The sequence below is a fragment of the Balaenoptera acutorostrata genome, chromosome 3, assembly GCF_949987535.1.
Source record: "Balaenoptera acutorostrata chromosome 3, mBalAcu1.1, whole genome shotgun sequence".
NCBI lineage: Eukaryota > Metazoa > Chordata > Mammalia > Artiodactyla > Balaenopteridae > Balaenoptera > Balaenoptera acutorostrata.
In genome coordinates this window covers 104852176-104873208 of record NC_080066.1, presented here as the reverse complement: position 1 = coordinate 104873208, position 21033 = coordinate 104852176, and the positions used below count along the sequence as shown (strand labels likewise).

General features: G+C 37.5%; 1 protein-coding gene across 1 annotated transcript in view; it reads right to left on the bottom strand.

Moving 5' to 3' along the window:
- RPGRIP1 (RPGR interacting protein 1) overlaps positions 1–17182 on the bottom strand; it is a 92267-nt gene extending 75085 nt beyond the window's left edge. Inside the window, 5 exon segments of the mRNA XM_057544544.1 lie at positions 472–490; positions 493–660; positions 662–746; positions 3577–3709; positions 17085–17182. Coding sequence (XP_057400527.1) covers positions 472–490; positions 493–660; positions 662–746; positions 3577–3709; positions 17085–17103 — 424 coding nt within the window. The 5' untranslated portion in view covers positions 17104–17182.
- Positions 17183–21033: the final 3851 nt, after the last annotated feature.

Sequence of the window (21033 nt, the reverse complement as noted above, 5' to 3'; positions counted from 1 at the left end):
ATGCAAAGTTTTGTCTATGTGTGTGTGCATTTTTCTTGGGAGAATGCCTAGCTTTTGATCATGGTTGCAAAGGAGTCCATTTCCCCCAAAAGGTGAAGAACCCCAGTTTTAGAGGCACAGGCCACTTAGCCCAGAGAACCAGGAGAGGGACCTGTCTTAAGATCACTGCCATTCACACCTAAGCAGGTCATCAAAGTTATCTCTGTTTTCCAGAGCCCTGCAGAACTTGACCAGCAAAGTTCCCATTTCCAGTGTCTGATTCTCCTCTCAGCAGTACCGCATGGTGAACTGAGAACTTTGAACTGGACATCCTACTCAGGAAAAAAAGATTTTAGGGAGGTAGAAAGGAACGAGAACAAAAGAACAAAATGGGCGTGGTGGGCGGAATAAAGCAGTGGGAGGAAAATGTGGCTGGCAAGTCAATCCTTCCCAGTGTTTAGGCCCTGTCGGGGACTTGGCCCTGAGCCTCACCCCTCTTGGGTTTCTCGGCCCCCGCTGCCCCGGCGGTGTGGAGCTGTCTGTGTCCCGCGTGGACGCGAGGCTGGGTGCAACGGGGAGCAGGGGGGCCGACGCGCTGGAACTGCAGTTGCAGCCCGTGCAGCGGGGGGCGCAGGTGCTTGGGGGGCCGCTGCCGCCAACCCGCGTTCCGCCGCCGCCCAGCAGGCCCCGAGAGCTGCTCTGCCGCTGCCACCTCGGCCTTCCAGTCCCGGCCTGCTGCAGCTGACCGGAGCAAGGCTGTCCTCATCCTGTGGGCAAAAAGAGAGCTGGTGGCTCGTGCCCTCTCCTTCTATGACAGTTACTATCTCTACAGTTTATCTGGTGGTTAATAATCTGAATTGATCTCTGATATAAATTTATGTGCTGTAGTCCACTATTTACACTTAAAAATTAATTTTCTGGGCTTCCCTGGTGGCGCAGTGGTTGAGAATCTGCCTGCTAATGCAGGGGACACGGGTTCGAGCCCTGGCCTGGGAGGATCCCACATGCCGCGGAGCAACTGGGCCCGTGAGCCACAACTGCTGAGCCTGCGCGTCTGGAGCCTGTGCTCCGCAAAAAGAGAGGCGGCGATAGTGAGGCCCGCGCACCGCGATGAACAGTGGCCCCCACTTGCCACAACTAGAGAAACCCCTCGCACAGAAACGAAGACCCAACACAGCCAAAAATAAATAAATTAATTAAAAATAAAATAAAATAAAATAACAAATGTTCAAGTATAATTGATGTCTAAAAAAAAAAAAAAGAATTCCCCCACCCTTGGTATCTAATCAAGTTCCTTTCTAAAAAAAAGAAAAAAAAAATTAATTTTCTGTCCCCAATACACTGTAACTCTTTCAGAGCAGGGACATCTTGGTGTCTGTCTTTGTTCATTCTGTTACAGTGCTCACACACTCTCCTAGTAAAAAATGAGGCAGTCCTCAGTATATTCGTGTGTATACTTATTTTAAAATTATATACAGTTTCTTTTGTACTAATGAATTATGGTCATTATAAAACAGAAACAAAATACTAATTTTTAACAGGGAGATAATTAAATATACGTAGAAATTTTAATATTTACTTCTCCAGTCCCAATTGTCCACACATTCCTGTATATGTGCCCACTCTAAGGATTATTCCTCTGTACCCACCCTGCTTACACCGAGCCTTACCTACAATGGATAGTCAATCACTATTTATTATCTTGACCTAAAATCATACTTTTAACCATTACCATCAGATTCTGTGTTCCCACTGCCTGCCAGTTCTGACATTTACTGACTATGTGGCCTGGGGCATGTCATTAACATTTTGTGCTCAGTTTCCTCATCTATAAATAAAGATAAAAATAGTACCTGCTCACTGGATTGTTATGAGGATAAAATAAGTTAATATATATAAAGGGCTTTGAACAGTGATGGTGCATTGTAAGCACTGTAGGAGTTAGCTATTATTATTACATATCATTATATCCCGATAAAGAGATCAAGGCATTAAACAGCTAGGTAACTTGCCCCAAGTCTGAGGGGATAGAATCCAATTTAGCCACTATCTATAACCTCAGGTACTTTTTGGTTACTGACCAACAGACAAGGTTTTTTGGCCCATGCAACCATCTGACTTCACTGGATTCTCGAGTTCTCCACAATATAAAAGAATCTCCAATTCTGAAGAGTGTTGGCATACAGTGGAAGCCTGCAATACTGTAGATTCTAAATGAAACTCTGAACCACTCCTGGAGATTACCAATGAGAAAGCAAAGCAATGCTCTTGACATCGGGGAATTGGTCTGACATAGCTAGTCCTCAGTGTTGTTTGGTGGCCTGGCGTTCACAACTAGGCCATGTTATTGCGCCGTTGGACATAATCTCACAGAACAACAACATCACAGAAGGCCACTCTGAGACCATGACAGAGTGATACCAAACAAGGCCGCTGCATACTTTCGTCTCAGCCTAGACAAAAACAAGTTTACTCTGCTGCCTGCAGAATACCAAACGTGCTCCTCTCCTGGCTAATATGAGTGACTGCTGCTTCTTTCCCGATTACAGCTTTAGCCTCACTCTAGTCTAACCTCTCTGTAGATAAGACATTGAGATATCCAAACATAGAACTGCCCCTGCTTTCTGACAGTACCAAATCTAGAGCAAACTTCTGTTACCTTGGACCCTCCCCCAAATCACCCAACTGAAGCCAAAATCACCCAGCTGAAGCCAAAATCCTGTAATAGGCTCTTTCTAACAGTCTTACTGAGATGCCCATGGTATGCACTTTTTCAAGCTGCAGCAGTAATTAACCCAACTTGCCCAGGTGTGTTCCTGGTGGTCTTTGGCTGGGAGGCATTGACACAAATATCTTCAAAACGTGTCCTAGATATTAACCCCAGACTTTCGGAACTCTCATTCTCCCCGTCTATTTATCTACCCACACCCCATCTCAGATTCTTTTCCAGGTCTGCACCCAAAAGCTACACTTTTTTTTTTTTTTTAAAGCTACACTTTTGAAAGCCAATACCCTAAAGTCACTGTGTATGGTATATTTTGGAGTTAAGAGGTTTCAGCTCTGCCACCCACTGGCTATGACCTTGGGCAAGTTACTTAACCTCTTCGTGCTCCCTTTCATTCTTAATGATGATTCTTTCATAGCATTAAATAGTATTAAATGAGTTAACACATATAAAGCACGTATAACATGCCTGCATACAGTAAATGATCAATACGATTTTTGGTTTTGTTTTGTAAATAAAAACCCCTTCTCTTACTTGCCCCTGCAGCCTTTGGTCCCCTGAGATTTTGGCCATTCCCCAGTCCCCGTTCTCTCTTTTGTGACCAGGGAAGAAGCCTGCCCAGTCTCTTGTTCTTTGGGTTGGAATAACTCTGATGATGCTTTATGAACTATGGCCACAGTCTACTGATGTGTTTCGCAAGAAAACAGAATAAAGCAATATTGCTTCAAAAATTATTTTTGGAGTTAACCATCCTTGACATTTGAATTGTTTTCTGGTGTAGACATCTTAGGAAAATGTATTCTTTTTGGTTTATTGTGGTGTAGGCCTGGTGTAGATACAGCTTTTAAAGACTTAAGGAGAACTCTGGGTACCTTTTGATCTCATCCTGTTGCTTCCAAAAAAGCTCCTTCACCAACATGTGCTCTTCACGAAGACGAAACAAACTGTCCTCCAATTCTTCCCGGGTCATCCTGCTCAAGGGTAGTTGAGTCTTTATATTCTTACCTAAAGTCCCAGGAGAGGGTAAATGAAGATTATTTTTACATGTAATTTTTTAACCCATCATATCTCTCACCACATCTTGCCCAGAGGGCTTGAATCTATTTTGAGTCATGTGTTTAAGAGGAAATTCAGGAAGTATAAGAAATGTGTACCAATGGACCTCTTTATCATTCCACGTCACTCCTGGATGTGGAAAATCATTCCAGCATATGACTCAACCTCGTGTCTGGAAAGCATATTCTCTTTCTAAAAGTATCAAATAGGGCTTTTAGTCTACTTAATTTTTATTTTTAATCCACTCTTTTATTTTTCCTCCTCATTAGATAATTTGGACCTAGATAAGGATTGTGCCCACAACTGTCTTCAAATCCCCAGTAAGGAAAAGGATAGAAACCTTTCTTGAGTACCAAGAGTCATCGCCTTTGTTTCCGTGGTGTGGAGAAATTGTCCCCAAAGCTGCCTCCTTGGAATAGAGCCTCTGCTTGATCTAAGCAGAGGAAACTACAGTACACCTTTGAGTGTGCGAGTGTTCACTAGTCTAGAGTCAGCTCTGATCTTGTAGCAGCCATTCTAAAACCCAGAGCTCAAAATACAGCTCCTTCCCTGGAAGAAAGAGAGCTCAGAACCTTAGTCTCAGAACCACCTAAGGTACCACTACCACCTCTCCAATCTATCCTTTGGAAATGATGAAATGTAAGTTTTTTAAAAAAATAACTTTATTGAAGTATAATTGACATGTATTACACTGAACATACTTAAAAGTGTAAAATCTGACTAATTTTGATATAGGTATGTATCTGTGAAACCATCACCACAATTAAGATAATGAACATATAAAAGAAGAAAAAAGAAGAAAAAAAAGATAATGAACATATCCATCATTGCCAAGTTTCCTTGTGCCCCTTAGCAATCCATTCCTCTCCACCCCATCCTAGCCCCAACCCACACCTTTGTTCCCAGGCAACCACCGACACATATGTTTTATGTCACTTCAAAGTAGTTTCCATTTTCTAGAATTTTATATAGTTCGAATCATCCATTATATACCCAGTGTTTTTTTTTTGGAGTGGGAGGTGGGGGTGGGGTGGCACTACACTGCCATGCCCCCAACCAGGGATTGAAACCACGTCCCCTGCATTGGAAGTGTGGGGTCTTAACTGCTGGACCTCCAGGGAAGTCCCTTTTTTTTTTCTGTCTGACTTCTTTCACTCAGGAGTATTATTTTGAGATTCATACGTGGTGTCTCATTTATCAATAGTTCCTTTTGATTGCTGGTAGTATTCTGGATAAACCATAATTTATTTATCCATTTACTGTCGATGGACATTTGGATTATTTCGTTTTTGGTTATTACAAACAGAGCTACTATAAATATCTGTGTATAAATCTTTGTGTAACATATGGTTTCATTTCTCTGGGTATATACACAGGAGTGAAATAGTTGGGTCATAAGGTAGGTACATGTTTAACTTTTTAAAAAAATTGCCAAACTGTTTTCCAAAGGGATTATACCATATTATATTCCCACCAGCAGTGTATGAGATTTCCCGTTCCTCTACATCTCATCAACACTTGGTCTTTTAAATTTTAGCCATCCTAGTGGGTATATAGTGGTTTTAAGTGTATTAATTTGCATTATTAATTTACATTTCCTTAATGACAAATGATGTTGAACATTTCTTGTATGCTCTATGCTATCTGCATTTCTTCTTAAATAAAGCGTGTGTTCAAATCTTTTGCTCATTTTTTATTGTTGGATTTTTAAAAATATTTTTATTGTTGAGTTGTAAGAGTTCTTTGTAAATTCTGAATGTAAGTTCTTTGTTGTATATATGTTTTGCAGACTTTTTTTCTCTCAGTCTGTGTCTTGAGTTGGTCCCTCTAGGCAAGAAGCCACCCTACTGCCTAATTTTGAAGGACCTCTTTATGTTAGGACAGGAATGAGAGAAGATGAAAACAGAGTGGGTAATAACATGTGTAATCATTGCAGATGAAAATCATGCATATGAAGGAGAAGTCTTGAGGTGAGATGAATTCATGGAAGTCAGGGATCTGGCTAGTCTCTGATTCTATTCCTTCCTCCAGCGAATCATTAACCCTCCTGACCCAGATTAAGTCAGCTGTGTCTCAGATATCTTCCTATGAGGCTAAGACTTCCCACACAATGACTTTCTATGAATAGTCTTGCCTGATTAAATGATACTGAAAGACTGTTTGTTCAGTTAATGACACAGTCTTCCCAAGTAGAGAATATTATCTAAAGGAGTTTGGATCTCTATCTATGCAATCTATTTGGTCTCAAGAAGACCAGCATGACCCCAGCAATTCCTGTTTCAGGCAAGTCATCCCCCTCCTCCTTTTTTCCAGTAACCAATCTCTCCCCTTCTGCAATACAATCCCTGCATACGAATGATTTAACCTTTTGGAAATCAAGTAAAACTCCCAGGCCTTGGGCCAGGTGCTTGGCTTCCCTTCTGGAGACTTCTTTTCCCCATCTATCTCACATGAATCAACTAGCTTTGGCTCAGCTAGACAGGTTAGCCATAATTGCCACTAGGGTTTATTCATCCTCATATGTTATAACATCTTCTAATTATTTTGTTCCTAAAAGAAAAGCAATAAATAATGTCTTTTTCCTCTTTTTTTTAACTTGAAATATAGTTGATATACAATATTATATAAGTTATAGGTGTACAATATATAGTGATTCACAATTTTTTTCACAATTTTTAAAGTCTTCCTTCATTTATTTTCTTACGATTCTTTTAATAAGTTTTTATTTTGAAATAATTTCAAAATTACAGAAAATTTGCAAGAATAATACACAGAACTCCTATATCCCCTTCACTTAGATTCCACAATTGTTACCTTTTACTTCATTTGCCTTATCCTATTCTTCCTCTCTCTTTCTACATATATATGTTACATAATATATAATATTACATATATTTTCTACATATTACTTTTTGGAACCACTTAAAAGGAAATTATAGACACGATGTCCCATTACTTCTAAAGAATTCACTGTATATTTCCTAAAAAGAAGAACATATGTACATAGGCACAGTATATTCTTCAAAATCAGGAAATTAACATTAATATCATTTTACCATCTAACCCATAGACCATTCAAATTTCAACAATTCGGGATCATGTGTTGCATTCGATTGCCATGTCTCTTTAGTCTGCTTCACTCTAGAATAGTTTTTTTAGTTTCTCCTTGTCTTTCATGACTTTGACATTTTAAGAGCACAGAGTAAAGGCCATTTCCTTTGTAGAATGCCCCTCAGTTAGGATTTGTCTGATGTTTCTTCATAATGGGTTCAGGTTATGCATTTGGGGCAGGAATCCCACAGAACTGAAGCTATACTCTTCTCAGTGCATTATATCAGGAGGCACATAATGTTGGTATCTCCACCAGTCTCATTACCATTAATGTTAACTTCAGTTATTGGTTAAGAGGGTGTCTGATAGTTTTGTCTACCATAAAGTTAATTGACAAGTCTTTTTAAAACCTATTAACTAATAATTATTTTGTGAGGAAATAATTTTACATTGTATATTATGACAACGTTGTATGACATTAAACTTTTAAATTATGACACTATAAAATTTTCACCTACTAGCTTTAGCATTATTTAATAATTCTTGCCTGAATTAATTATCACTATCATGGTCACCAAACGGTGAGTTTCTAATTCCATTATTCCTTCTACATTTATTAGTTGGCATTCTACTATAAGAGATTTCCCTTCACTCTGTTTATTAATTCATCTGTTTATTTATATCTGTATGATCTCATGGATTTCTGTTTTATTCAATGGGCTATAATCCATCAATATCTTACTCCTTTTGATGCTCAGATTGTCCCAGATTTGGCCAGTGTGAGCCCTTCCAGCTGGTTCTGCTGTCCTTTAAAAATATCTCCATGATTTTTTGAGAACTTTCATATTTTCTGGCACAATAAGATATTCTAGGCTCACCTTGTGCTTTCCCTACCTGAGCCTCTGGTACCTGTTAGTGAAGTATGGTATTTAAAAGCCAAGATCCAGGTATTATGTGTTCTTATGGCTATGTCCTCTCAGCTGACAGAGTCAGGAAGTGTATGTGTATGTACACAGGTGTGTGCACGGGCGCAGGCACACACACACACACACACACACACACCTATATCTATTTCTATATGCTAGAAAACATGAGTGCACTCTGATACCTTCATATAAAATCCAAAATCATATGGTTTATTCTAGCCTTGTCTCTTCCCATATTTGCATCTTTCTTCTCGGTGACAAACAAGCTCCCACTATCCTCAATATATTTGAATGAAATTAGTCTCCCAATTATGTGGGCTATCTTTTTATCCATGGCACTGCTGAAACATACTGGCTTGTGCCAGCTGAGTGGCCCACTGATTCATACCTGTTTGCAATGGCAGAGAAGTACCCCATCAGTTCTGGTAGTGTACTGGCCAAGAATTTTTTACATTATATTGTGTCCTGTTCTTTTTCTTTCTCTTTTAAATTTTATAATGTCAACATTTTTAGTTATACAGTTTAACCATACCACAAATACTTTTATTACTTTCTTTTGGAATTGCTGATAACAGAAAAAATATTAAAATTAATTTTTAAATATGTACTATAAAATATTCCCTTAATGTGGTTTTATCTGTATATGATCAAACATTTTTCTTCTTCCAGAGCAGAGTTTCTAAGATAAATTCAAGATTGCTTAGAATGAAAAAAAAAAGATACAACTTCCAAACCAATGAACTTAAAAATGATGCAGCTGATGCAGCTGATTTCCTTAACTTAACAGGAAAGTATGGTCACTAGAAAGAAAATTTGTAACATGACCAGAAACCTTTATGAAAATCTTCATTTACAGCAAGCACTTTACTTGGTCTACTTTTAGCTATTTCATAAATAACAGAAGGGGAATTGGACACAGTTTGTAATGACACCTAGAAAAGTTTCTTTTCCCACAAATCAAATGTGTAAAACCTTTGCTTTGGCACCTTCTTCCATACTTCCTTTACTGTGTTGAAGAAATACTGAGTTTTTTAAAATTTTTGGTTGTGTGGATGGTCTCCAAACTGACTGAATTCGCTAGATGATTATTTCCTGCACAGGGTTTTCCTGTCAGTAGTTCTATGACTTTTCCAACTTTGACAATGATCTCAGCCAGTTCATGTTTCATGTGCTTTGTTCATGGTATTAACAGTTAAAGCTTTGAGAAGCACAAAATCCCCAGTTACGCACTGTTAAAAGGCATCAGGAACATAGTATATTAAAATATTATGATCTAGCTTTCTCCTCTCTTCAAACCTGCAGGTACCTGCTTCTGAACCTAATGGTTTGGAAGTTCTTCATATTTTCATCTTCAGGACCAATGGAAAGCTAAGCAGGAAGTGTATACTAATCCAGTCCTCAGGAAGTCAACATCAAGTCCAACACCTTTAAAAGTTTTGCTGAACTTCTGCTCCAGTTCTGAAGTCTCAATTCTTCTTCAAAATGCTGACATTTAAAAATACCTCCCAGAGATCGGCCAAGATGGCCAAGTAGAAAGACCCTGACCTCACCTCCCCTTACAGTCACACCAAAATCACAACTATCTGCAGAACAAGTATCAATCAAAAAGACCAGAACCTACAAGGAAAGATGTTCTACAGCCAAAAACCAGAAAAGAACTTCTACAAAGACATAAAGAACCATGACGACGAGATGGGTAGGGGCATGGTATAGTCAAGTCTCATACCCTCAGGTGGGTGACCCACAAACTGGAGAATAATTACATTGCAGAGGTTCTCCCAAAGGAGTGAGAGGTCTGAGCCCCACAATGGGATCCCCAACCTGAGGGTCCTGCATATAAAGGCCATATGTGACAAACCTACAGCTAACATCATACTCAACAGTGAAAAGCTGAAAGCATTTCCTCTAAGATCAGGAACAAGACAAGGATGTCCACTCTCACCACTTTTATTCAACATAGTTTTGGAAGTCCTAGCCATGGTAATTAGAGAAGAAAAAGAAATAAAGGGAATCCAAATTTGAAAAGAAGAAGTAAAACTGTCACTGTTTGCAGATGACATGATACTATACATAGAAAATCCTTAAAACACCACCAGAAAACTACTAGAGCTCATCAATGAATTCAGTTATGTTGCAATATATAAAATTAATATATAGATATTTGTTGCATTTCTATACACTAAACATAAACTATCAGAAAGAGAAATTAAGAAAACAATCCCATTTACTATCTCATCAAAAGAATAAAATATCTAGGAATAAACATGCTTAAGGAGGTAAAAAACCTGTATGGAAAACTATTTATAAGACACTGATGAAAGAAACTGATGACAACACAAACAGATGGAAAGATATACTATGTTCATGAATTGAAAGCATTAATATTGTTAAAGTGACCATACTACCCAAGGCAATCTACAGATTCAATGCAATCCCTATCAAAATACCAATGGCATTTTTCACAGAACCAGAACAAAGAATTTCAAAATTTGTATGGAAACACAAAAGACCTCAAATAGCCAAAACAGAGCTGGAGGAATCACACACCCTGACTTCAGATTATACTATGAAGCTACAGTATTCAAAACAGTAGGGTACTGGCACAAAAAGAGACACATAGATCAAAAGAACAGAATAGAAAGCCCAGAAATAAACCCATGCACTTATGGTCAATTAATTTATGACAAAGGAGACAAGACTATACAATGGAGAAAAGACTGTCTCTTTAATAAGTGGGGCTGAAAACTGGACAGCTACATGTAAAAGAATGAAATTAGAACATTCTCTAATACCATATATATCAAAAACTCAAAATGGATTAAAGACCTGAATGTAAGAACAGAAACCATAAAACCCCTAGAAGAAAACACTGGCAGAACACTCTTTGACATAAATTGTAGCAATATTTTTTTGGATCTGTCTCCTAAAGCAAAGGAAATAAAAGCAAAAATAAACAAATGGGACCTAACTAAACTTAAAAGCTTTTGCATGGCAAAGGAAGCCATCAACAAAATGAAAAGACAACCTACTGAATGGAAGAAAATCTGAAATATGACCAGTAAGAGGTTAATATCCAAAATATATAAACAGCTCATACAACTCAACATCAAAAAAACAAACAACTGATTAAAAAATGTGCAGAAGACCTGAATAGACATTTTTCCAAAGAAGACATACAGATGGTCGATAGGCACATGAAAAGATGCTCAACATCATTAACATTTAGAGAAATGCAAATTAAAACCACAATGAGATATTACCTCACACCTGTCAAAACGGTATCATCAAAAAGAACAAAAATATTGCTGAGGATATGGAGAAAAGGGGACCTTCATACGCTGTTGGTGGAAATGTAAATTGGTGCCACCACTGTGGAAAACAGTATGGAGGTTTCTCAAAAAACTAAAAATATAACTACCATACAACACAGAAATTCCACTCCTGGTATACACCCCAAAAAAAACAAGAACACTAATTTGAAAAGATACATGCACCCCAATATTCATAGCAGCATTATTTACAATTGCCATGATATAGAGGCAACCTAAGTGGCCAACAACAGATGAATGGATAAAGTGTGTGTGTGTGTGTGTATGTATATACACACACACACACACACACACACACAATGGAGTACTATTCAGCCATAAAAAAAGAATGAAATCTTGCCATTTGCAGCAACATGGATGGACTTGGCGGTTATTATGCTAAGTGAAATAAGTTAGACAGAGAAAGACATATACTGTATGATATCACTTATGTGTGGAATCTAAAAAATAAAACAAATTAATATAACAAAAAAGAAACAGACTCGCAGATATAGAGAAAAATCTAGTGGTTACCAGCGGGGGGGGCAAGATAGGGGTAGAGGATTCAGAGGTACCAACTATTATGTATAAAATAAATAAGCTATAAGGTGTATTGTATATCACAGGGAACATAGTCAATATTTTATAATAACCAATCGGAGTATGACCTTTAAATACTGCGAATCACTATGTGGTACACCTGTAACTTATGTAATATTGTACATCAACTACATCTGAATAAAAAAAGAAACAAAAAAATATGATTCATTTAGAATCAACAATTGAACAAGCTCTAGAGACTATGAGGAATTTGTTACATCCCAGCTGGACTAGGTCCCATCATGGGTCCTCCTTTTTTTTTAAAACATTTTTTATATTAAATATGCAAATGAAAACACAACATACCAAAACATAGGATGCAGTTAAAGCAGGGTTAACAGGGAAATTTACAGATGTAAATGCCTGCATTAAAAAGAAAAAAAGATTTCAAATCCATTACCTAACTTTCACCTTAAGAAATTAGAAAAAAGAAGAGGAAACTAAACCCAAAGCATGCAGAGAAAGAAAATAATAAAGATTATAGGGCTTCCCTGGTGGCGCAGTGGTTGAGAATCTGCCTGCTAATGCAGGAGACACGGGTTCGAGCCCTGGTCTGGGAAGATCCCACATGCCACGGAGCGGCTGGGCCCGTGAGCCACAGCTGCTGAGCCTGCGCGTCTGGAGCCTGTGCCCCGCAACGGGAGGGGCCGCGATAGTGAAAGGCCCGCGCACCGCGATGAAGAGCGGTCCCCGCACCGCGATGAAGAGTGGCCCCCACTTGCCGCAACTAGAGAAAGCCCTCGCACGAACCGAAGACCCAGCACAGCCAAAAATAAATTAATTAATTAATTAAATAAATAAATAAATAAAAAAAAAAAAAAGATTATAGCAGAAATATATGAAATAGAGAATAGAAAAACAATAGGGAAGTCAATAAAACCAAAGTTGGTTCTTTAAAAGATCAACAAAATCAACAAAGGAAAAAAGGCTCAAATTACTAAAGTCAAGAATGAACAAGAGGATGTCACTACCAACCTTAAAGGAATAAAAAGAATTATGAGGGAATCCTACAAACAATTGTGTGTCAACAAATTAGATAACCTAGGTGAAGTAGATAAATTCCTGGAAAGACACAAACTACTATAACTGACTTAAGAGGAAACAGAAAATCTGAATAGACTGAGTAGAAGAATTGAATTTGTAATAAAAAACTTCCCACAAAGAAAACCCCAAGCCCACATGACTTCACTGATGACTTCTACCAAATGTATAAAGAAGAATTAATATCAATCCTACACAAACTGTTCCAAAAATTAAAAGAGGGAACACGTCCCAACTTATCATATAAGGCCAAAACCAAAGTCATCGCAAGAAAGGAAACTACAGATCCCTTATTACTACGGACAAAAAAATCCTCAAAAAAATAATAGCAAACTGAATCCAGCAACATATGAAAAGAATTATGCACCATAACCAAATGTAACTTATCCCAGGAATGCAATCTTTGTTTAACAGATGAAAATCAATCAATTTAATGTATCATATTAATAGAACAAAGGACAAAAACCCACATGATCATATCAATAGACACAGAAAAAAAAATTTGACAAATCCAACATCTTTTCATGATAAAAAACACTCAACTAATTGCTAACAGAAGAAAATTTCTCCAACCTGATAAGTGTCATCTACAAAAAACTCACAGCTAAAATCATGCTTAATAGTAAAAGACTGAAAGCTTCCCCCATAAGATCAGGAAAAAGACAAGGTTGTCCACTCTTGCCACTTCTACTCAACATTTTACTGGAGAGTCTATCTATGGAAATTAGGCATGAAAAAGAAATAAAAGGCATCTAAATTAGAAAGAAATAAGTAAAACTATCTCTATTCACAGACAATGAATGTTGTCTATTTCTTTTATCTAGAAAATCCTAAGGAATCTACTAAAAAATCTATTAGAACTAGTAAATGAGTTCAGTAAAGTTTCAGGGTATACGATCAATATGTTAGAATCAATGGTATTCCTATATACTAGCAACGAACAATCTGAAAATAAAATTAAGAAATCAATTCCATTTACAATAGCATCAAAAAAATACATAAGAATAAACTTAACAAAGAAGTATAAAACTTGTACACCAAAAGTTATAAAACATCATTGAAAGGAATTAAAGACTGTTTAAGTAAATAGAAAGATAACCCAAGTTCATGGATTTGAAGACTTAATATTGATAACATTGCAAAACTTCCAAAATTCATGTATAGATTCAATGTAATCTCTATCAAAATTCCAGTTGGCTTTTTTCTTGGGGGGCAGATATTGACAATCTGATCCTAAAGTTCAGATAGAAATACAAGGGATCCAGAATAGCTAAAATAATCTTGAAAAATAACAAAGTTATTTTTCACATCCTGATTTCAACTTACTACAAAGCTATAATAATCCATGATATTGGCATAGGATAGGCATGTAGATCAGTGGAATATAATTGAGAGTCCAGAAATAAACCCATACATGTATGGCTAATTGATTTTTGACAAGTGTGCCAAGAAAATTCAGTAGGGAAAGGATAACTTCTTCAACACATGGTGCTGGGACAACTGGATAGACACATGCAAAAGAATGAAGTTGGATCCTTACCTCAAACCATATTAAAAATAAACTTAAAATGGATCACAGACCTAAATGTAAGAGCTAGAAGTATAAAATTCTTAGAAGAAAATGTGGAAATAAACCTTTGTGACCTTGGGCCATGCAGTATTAGACATGACACTATGAAGTTAGACATGGAACCAAAAGCACAAGTATCAAAAAATAAATAAATAAATTGGACTTCATCAAAATTAAAAACTTTTGTGCTTCAAAGGCCACTATCAGGAAAGTGAAAACACAACCAACAGAATGGCGAAAATATTTGCAAATCATATATCTGTTAAGAGACGTGTATCCAAAATTCATAAACAACTCTTAACAACCAACAATATAAAGGCAAATAACCCAATTTAAAAATAGGCAAGGGATCTGAGGAGACATTTTTCCAAAGAAGATATACAAATGGCTGATAAACACATGAAAGATGTTCAACATGATTATTCATTAGGGAAATGCAAATCAAAACCACAAAAAGAAAGAATAAATTAAAAAAACAACACGAGGGCTTCCCTGGTGGCGCAGTGGTTGAGAATCTGCCTGCCAATGCAGGGGACACGGGTTCGAGCCCTGGTCTGGGAAGATCCCACATGCCACGGAGCAACTGGGCCCGTGAGCCACAATTGCTGAGCCTGTGCGTCTGGAGCCTGTGCGTCTGGAGCCTGTGCTCCGCAACGAGAGGCCGCGATAGTGAGGGACCCGCACACGGCGATGAAGAGTGGTCCCCGCTTGCCACAACTAGAGAAAGCCCTCGCACAGAAATGAAGACCCAACACAGCCATAAATAAATAAAATAAAATAAATAATAATAATAATAAAAAATTAAAAAAAAAAAGATATCCTTTAAAAAAAAAAAAAAAAAAAACAACACGAGATACCACCTCAGTAACAATAACAACAACAACAATAACAACAACACCTCAGTGAGGATATGAGGAAATCAGAACTTTCATGAATTGTTAGTAGAGATGTAAAAATGTGCAACTGCTTTCAAAAATAGTTTGGCAGTTCCTCGAACTAACATAGAATTACCATATGACCCAGCAATTCCACTTCTAGGTATATACCTAAGAGAAATGAAAACATATGTCCACACGAAAACTTGTACACAAATGTTCATACCAGCATTACTTACAATAGCCAAAAAGTGAAAATAACTCAAATGTCCATCAACTGATCAGTGTATAAACAAAATGTGGTATTATTACTCAGCAATAAAAAGGATTGGAGTATTGATAAATGTTACAACTTGGATGGACTTTGAAAATATTATGCTAAGTGAAAGAAGCCAGACACAAAAAATCATATATTATATGATTCCATTTATATAAAATGTCCAGAATAGGCAAATCCATAGAGACTTAAAGACTTAAAGTGATTACCAGGGGCAGGGAGTGGGGACATGGGGAATGTCTTTTATAAGGTTTTTTGGGGGAGGTAATGATATGTTCTAAAATTAGGTACTGGGGATGAATGCACAACTCTGTGAATATAGTAAAAATTAAGAAATTGTATACTTTAAAAGAGTGAATGTTATGTTATGTAATTTATGTGTAATTTATGTTATGTAATCCCAATAAAACTATTATGTATAATATATACGTATCATATACAACATACATTATACATGTATTATTATATAAATATTACTATATATGTTATTTTTTCTATCTCACATATATAAATGAGGAAATAAAACATATATGGACAGTTTAAAGAATAATAATAAAGCGTACACATACATACATACCAGCTTATGAAACAGGAGATTACTAATACCCTCTGTAAGTTCCTCACCCATACTATTCCCTTCTTCCCCCAGAGGGACCACTATCTTGAATATTGTATTAATAACTGCCTTGTATTTCTTTATAATTTTATAAAGAAAATTAAATTATTTATTATAAAGAAAACAAATTTATTTCAGTGTATAATTATATGTCAGTGTGTATTCATTTTCTGATCAATGGACATCTATGTTGTTTCCACTTTTTATTCTTATGAACAACGTTACTATGAACATTCTGATAAATGTCTCTTGGTACACATATGCAAAAATCCCTGCAAATTTTATACCTAGAAGTAAAGCTGCATGTTCAATTTTACTAGATAATGCCAAGATTTTTTCCAAAGTGATGGCACCACTTATACACCCATGGGCAGTGCATAAAGTGCCCTATCTTTGAAATAAATCTTACAGAAGTGAAATCAAGTGAAAGTAGAATTAATAGTAGCTATGACGAGGACTGAGGGGTGGGAGAGTATGAACAAAGTTACAAAAGCATCTTAAGGTGAGTGGGGAAGAAGCGCTAGTGGGGCCATGCCCCTTCCTTTTATTTTTTTTAATTTAAAAAAATATATATTTATTTATCTGGTTGTGTTGGGTCTTAGTTGCAGCAGGCGGGCTCCTTAGTTGCGGCATGCACACTCTTAGTTGCAACATGCATGTGGGATCTAGTTCCCAGACCGGGGATCAAACCTGGGCCCCCTGCATTGGGAGTATGGAGTCTTAACCACTGCACCACCGGGGAAGTCCCTGCCCTTTCCTTTTAAATTGCCTACCTCTGGGTAGTGAGAGTGAAGGGCTGATCACATGGATAGAAGAATGAGACCCACTCATTTGCTCTTGGCTTTTGTTGTGGTATTTGTGGTGGTGGCATTTATCTTCACCTCCTAAACCCACACAGTAAAAATTTTATTATAAGAATATAAGAATAAAACGTTGAGAAGATTGAAGAAAAGACCTGAGAGCAAAGCAATCACTGTGAATGCTAGCAAGATGCCCCACAATAACAGACTGAGGGTTGTTTTCATTCTAAAAGACATCCATCCTCAGGCACCGAATTTACCTTTCGACGCTGGTACCATCAGAGGTATCGAGTCTATGTCTCTAACCGGGCCTTGGCTGTATTGTCCACCAGAAGATGAGATGTCATATCATCTCCCAAGCTGTGAGAGATCCCACAGGACACTAAAATAAAGGAAAAGTTCAGCCAATTGCATGCAACTTTGGGATGCCTTCTGCAGGCTATACTTAAGTTGTAGCAGGAATTCCTCAACACTTTCAGGATGGTATATAACATGTCATAGTCTTTTTTGTAGTGATGTGGATCACTCTACACTGAAGGGTAAGACCAAGCATTCAGTAATAATGACATTATTTATTCAAAATGAAATCAATTTTTCTGATTATAGAATTGATGCATACCATTTTGAATCATTTTTAAAGTGTCTGCTCAGCCTGGAAGCTAATGACCATATCCTTTCTCCAGGAAATGAGCCTCTGAACCCCTCTCCACTCCATTCATACGGACTGACTCACCAGTAACCAGTCTATAGTCTATGATCCAGTTCCCACAGTCATTGTTCATTAGACCAGCGGTAGACAACTGACCTAAGCTGGGCCAATCAGATTCTTTTCCCCAGGCATTTGGAAATGGGACTAAGAGAGTTAAATTAGCCTCTGTGAATGGCTAGGACTATTATGTAAACTTGGGAGTTCTGGGATGGCCATATTCTGCTTTGTAGCCTAAATAACTGTGGAAATCCTACCTGCAGAGTCACTTCTAACCTTGGTCAACACTCTTTTTCTGAATTATAATATCCAATCTCCTGGCTTTAAATACCGTGTGTGTGTGTGTGTGTGTGAGTGTGTGTGTGTGTGTGTGTGTGTGTGTGTTTCTGTGTGTATACATGCTGTTGCTTCCAAAATTTTTGTCTCCAGCCCTGACCTTCAGATTTGTACATCTTCCAGAATTTTCATCATTTCCACTTGCATGACTGCTAGGTATCTCAAATTCACCTGTCTCACACAGGAATTTTAATTTCTCTCTCAAACCTGATCTCCCAGGCTTTCTCTATCTCCATAAATGGCATTACCATCCCACCAGTTCCTAAAGCCTCAATTTCTCCCTTTCTATCATCCACTAGCAAATCCTCCAGCTACCTCCTAAAAATATGTATCACCCTGTCTCCACAGCTACTACTCTAATTCTAGTCACCAGTGTCCCTTACCTCAACTACCATAATGTTCTCCTAATGCTTTCCCCATTTTCCTCTCTCCATCCTCCTCCCACCAATTCTCCCTGAAACATCCAGAGTGCTCTTTAAAAAACAACCCAGGTCATCGCATTTCCTGCTTAAAATTGTCCAGTGGTTTTCCTTTACATTTAAAATAAAATCTAAACTCCTTAACCGTAGTCAGCATGGCCTCTATGATCTGACCTTCTTCCTATTTCTCAGATCACGCTTTGTATTTCTCCCCCTCTAGCAAATAACATTCCTTGCCACTGGCCTCCTCTCTGTTCCTGGAACCGGCAAGCTCCCTCTTGCCTCAGGACTTTTGTACTTGGCTGGAATGTTCTTTCCCTTGCTCTTCACATGGCTAGTTCCTTCTTATCCTTCAGTCTCTCAGCATCTTTTCATCTGCCAAGAGGACTTTCTCTGACTTCATAACTAAAGTGAGGACTTTTTCAGTTATACACTGTCACGTCGCCCTGTTTATTTCGCTGGTAACACTTACCATATCCAGAGACTACCTTCATTTATTTACACTTATTTATTACCTCCTCTCACTAAAATATAAGGACTATGAAAGCAGAAAATTGGTTTATCTTATTTACCTTTATTTCCCAGCACTTGAACAACTCCTAGAATGTAGTAGGCACCTAATAAATATATATTGAATAAGTGAATAAGTGAATGAATAACAAGTCAAGAGAGAGAATGACACTGAGTGGCTGAGTTAAAAGGTCCTGAAAGCTTCCTGTCCTTGATTTTAGTCTTTTCCAAGGCCTGCCTCTGTTCCTGCCCTTAGGTTCTGTAGGAGAGTATTATGTCCTTACAACAAATTCCCCTTTTTGCTGAAGCTAGCTTGACTTGTCAACTTAAGCTTGCTCACAAGCTTATTTTGAACAAGCAGAGAAATACAAAGAAGGTAAAAAAGCATGATGGAGACATACTATTACTGGGAGAAAACATTAACATTTTGTTGATCTATTTTCCAGACAATTTAACTTGAATTGAGTCATTCATATTCTGTTCTGTGATGTTTCACTTTTTTAAACCACAATAAGTGGAGAATATCTTTCAAATGACATAATTTTAAATGGATCTTTACAGATTTCTATATTAAGGAAGCTATCACCCAAAAGTTGATACGCTTTCACATGTTAGACAATAGTCCTAGGATAAGAACAGAATGGAAGCAACCAAGGAAACCATTTTGTTTTAGCGTCAATCCTCACACTGAAAGTAGCTTTCGTAGGTCTGCTATATGACCCCATTTTCTCAGCCTCCTATCGTAGAGAAGTAAGACGAAGGGAAAGGAGGGGTGACTGCATCACAGACCTCGTCCTCTGGACCTGAAGCCATTTGCAAAAATGAAGCTGTAGTGGAGGAAGAGATGCTGTGGTTCTTTAATACCTGGACCCAGAAAAGATTGTTCTGGTTTATGACCCTTCCAAAATACACCACCGAAGCTGTACAACACTGTGGAGCCACTGGAAAGCACCACTAAAAATGGTCAGAGAAGCTCTAAGAATGAAATGGAGGCTATCAGAATGCCAGAAAAGAAAACTCAGGGGAGACTGTCAGTGAAGGTGTGATGAAGGGACATCCAAATCCAATGAATTGACAAGACTTAATCTCTCAGGAAAAAAGGAGTGGAGAGTAGATGTAAGGAAGAAGAATTTATCACTTGTTTTGCACCCAATGAAATGAAAGACAAAAAGAAATCCGTTGCAGTGGTATTGAGTTGCAGTGCACTGGGGCAATGCTAGGTGAGTGAGGGCAAAGAATTACTCTTTAGTAGTGATTGCTGAATAAAGCCAGTATGATGACATCAAAAATTAAAATCATACAGCCAACTCCCCTTACTCTGATTTTATACTCACCTCTGATTAAAGGTGGAGAGAATGAACTGTAAATAGTGACTGTGGTCAAGAGCCTAGGAATAAGAAAGACACGGATTCACATGTTTCTTTTGCTGTGTGACCATGGACAAGTTACTTAACCACTCTGTTTATTTTCCTTATCTACAAAATAGGGATGAAATACTCACCTCATATGGTTATGATGAGGGTCAATTGAGATAATGCCTATAAAAAATTTGCATAATGCTTGGCACTTAGTACAGGCTCCATATTAGCTAAATGCTAGCTGTTTTTTGTTGTTTTCACTGAACTAGGCTCTGGCAAATTGATAATTCTATTGTATTTATGAGTATAAGTTAATGATTTATATTATATATGTAATTTTCTTGTATGGTGGTTAGTATAAGTCAGTTCTCTGTAGTGTTTATATATCACGTGTCTCTTCACTAGTCTATCAGCTCTTTTGAGGATATCTTTGTACCTAACAGAGTGCCTGGTATCTGCAGATACATAATAATTTATCAGCTGATGTATTATTATGATATTGGATTGTGGCAGAAATTGTTTTCCTTTTTAGAGTTGTTTTTAATAATTTTACAAAGTTTTGCATTAATTCTCCCTCACGTCCAAGAACACAGTGAAGTGAGAGCCATAATGGTGTCACTGATTTGAGCAGGAGAGAGAAAAAAGAAGAAAAATGTAAAAATCAGGTGAAAAAATCTGCTCAAAGGAATGTCAGTAGCATTTCAGTGGAGCATAGGAAATGCTGCAAAAATACTCCCATCCTCTAAAAATTCATGGGTTAAGTGGGCCTATGAGTCAAAATATAGAAGTAGGGTTTTAATTATTTTAAATTTAATATGGATTGGGAATTCAGGTCTTCCCATTACTAACTTTAACAGGCCCAATAAACAGTCAAGTCCCT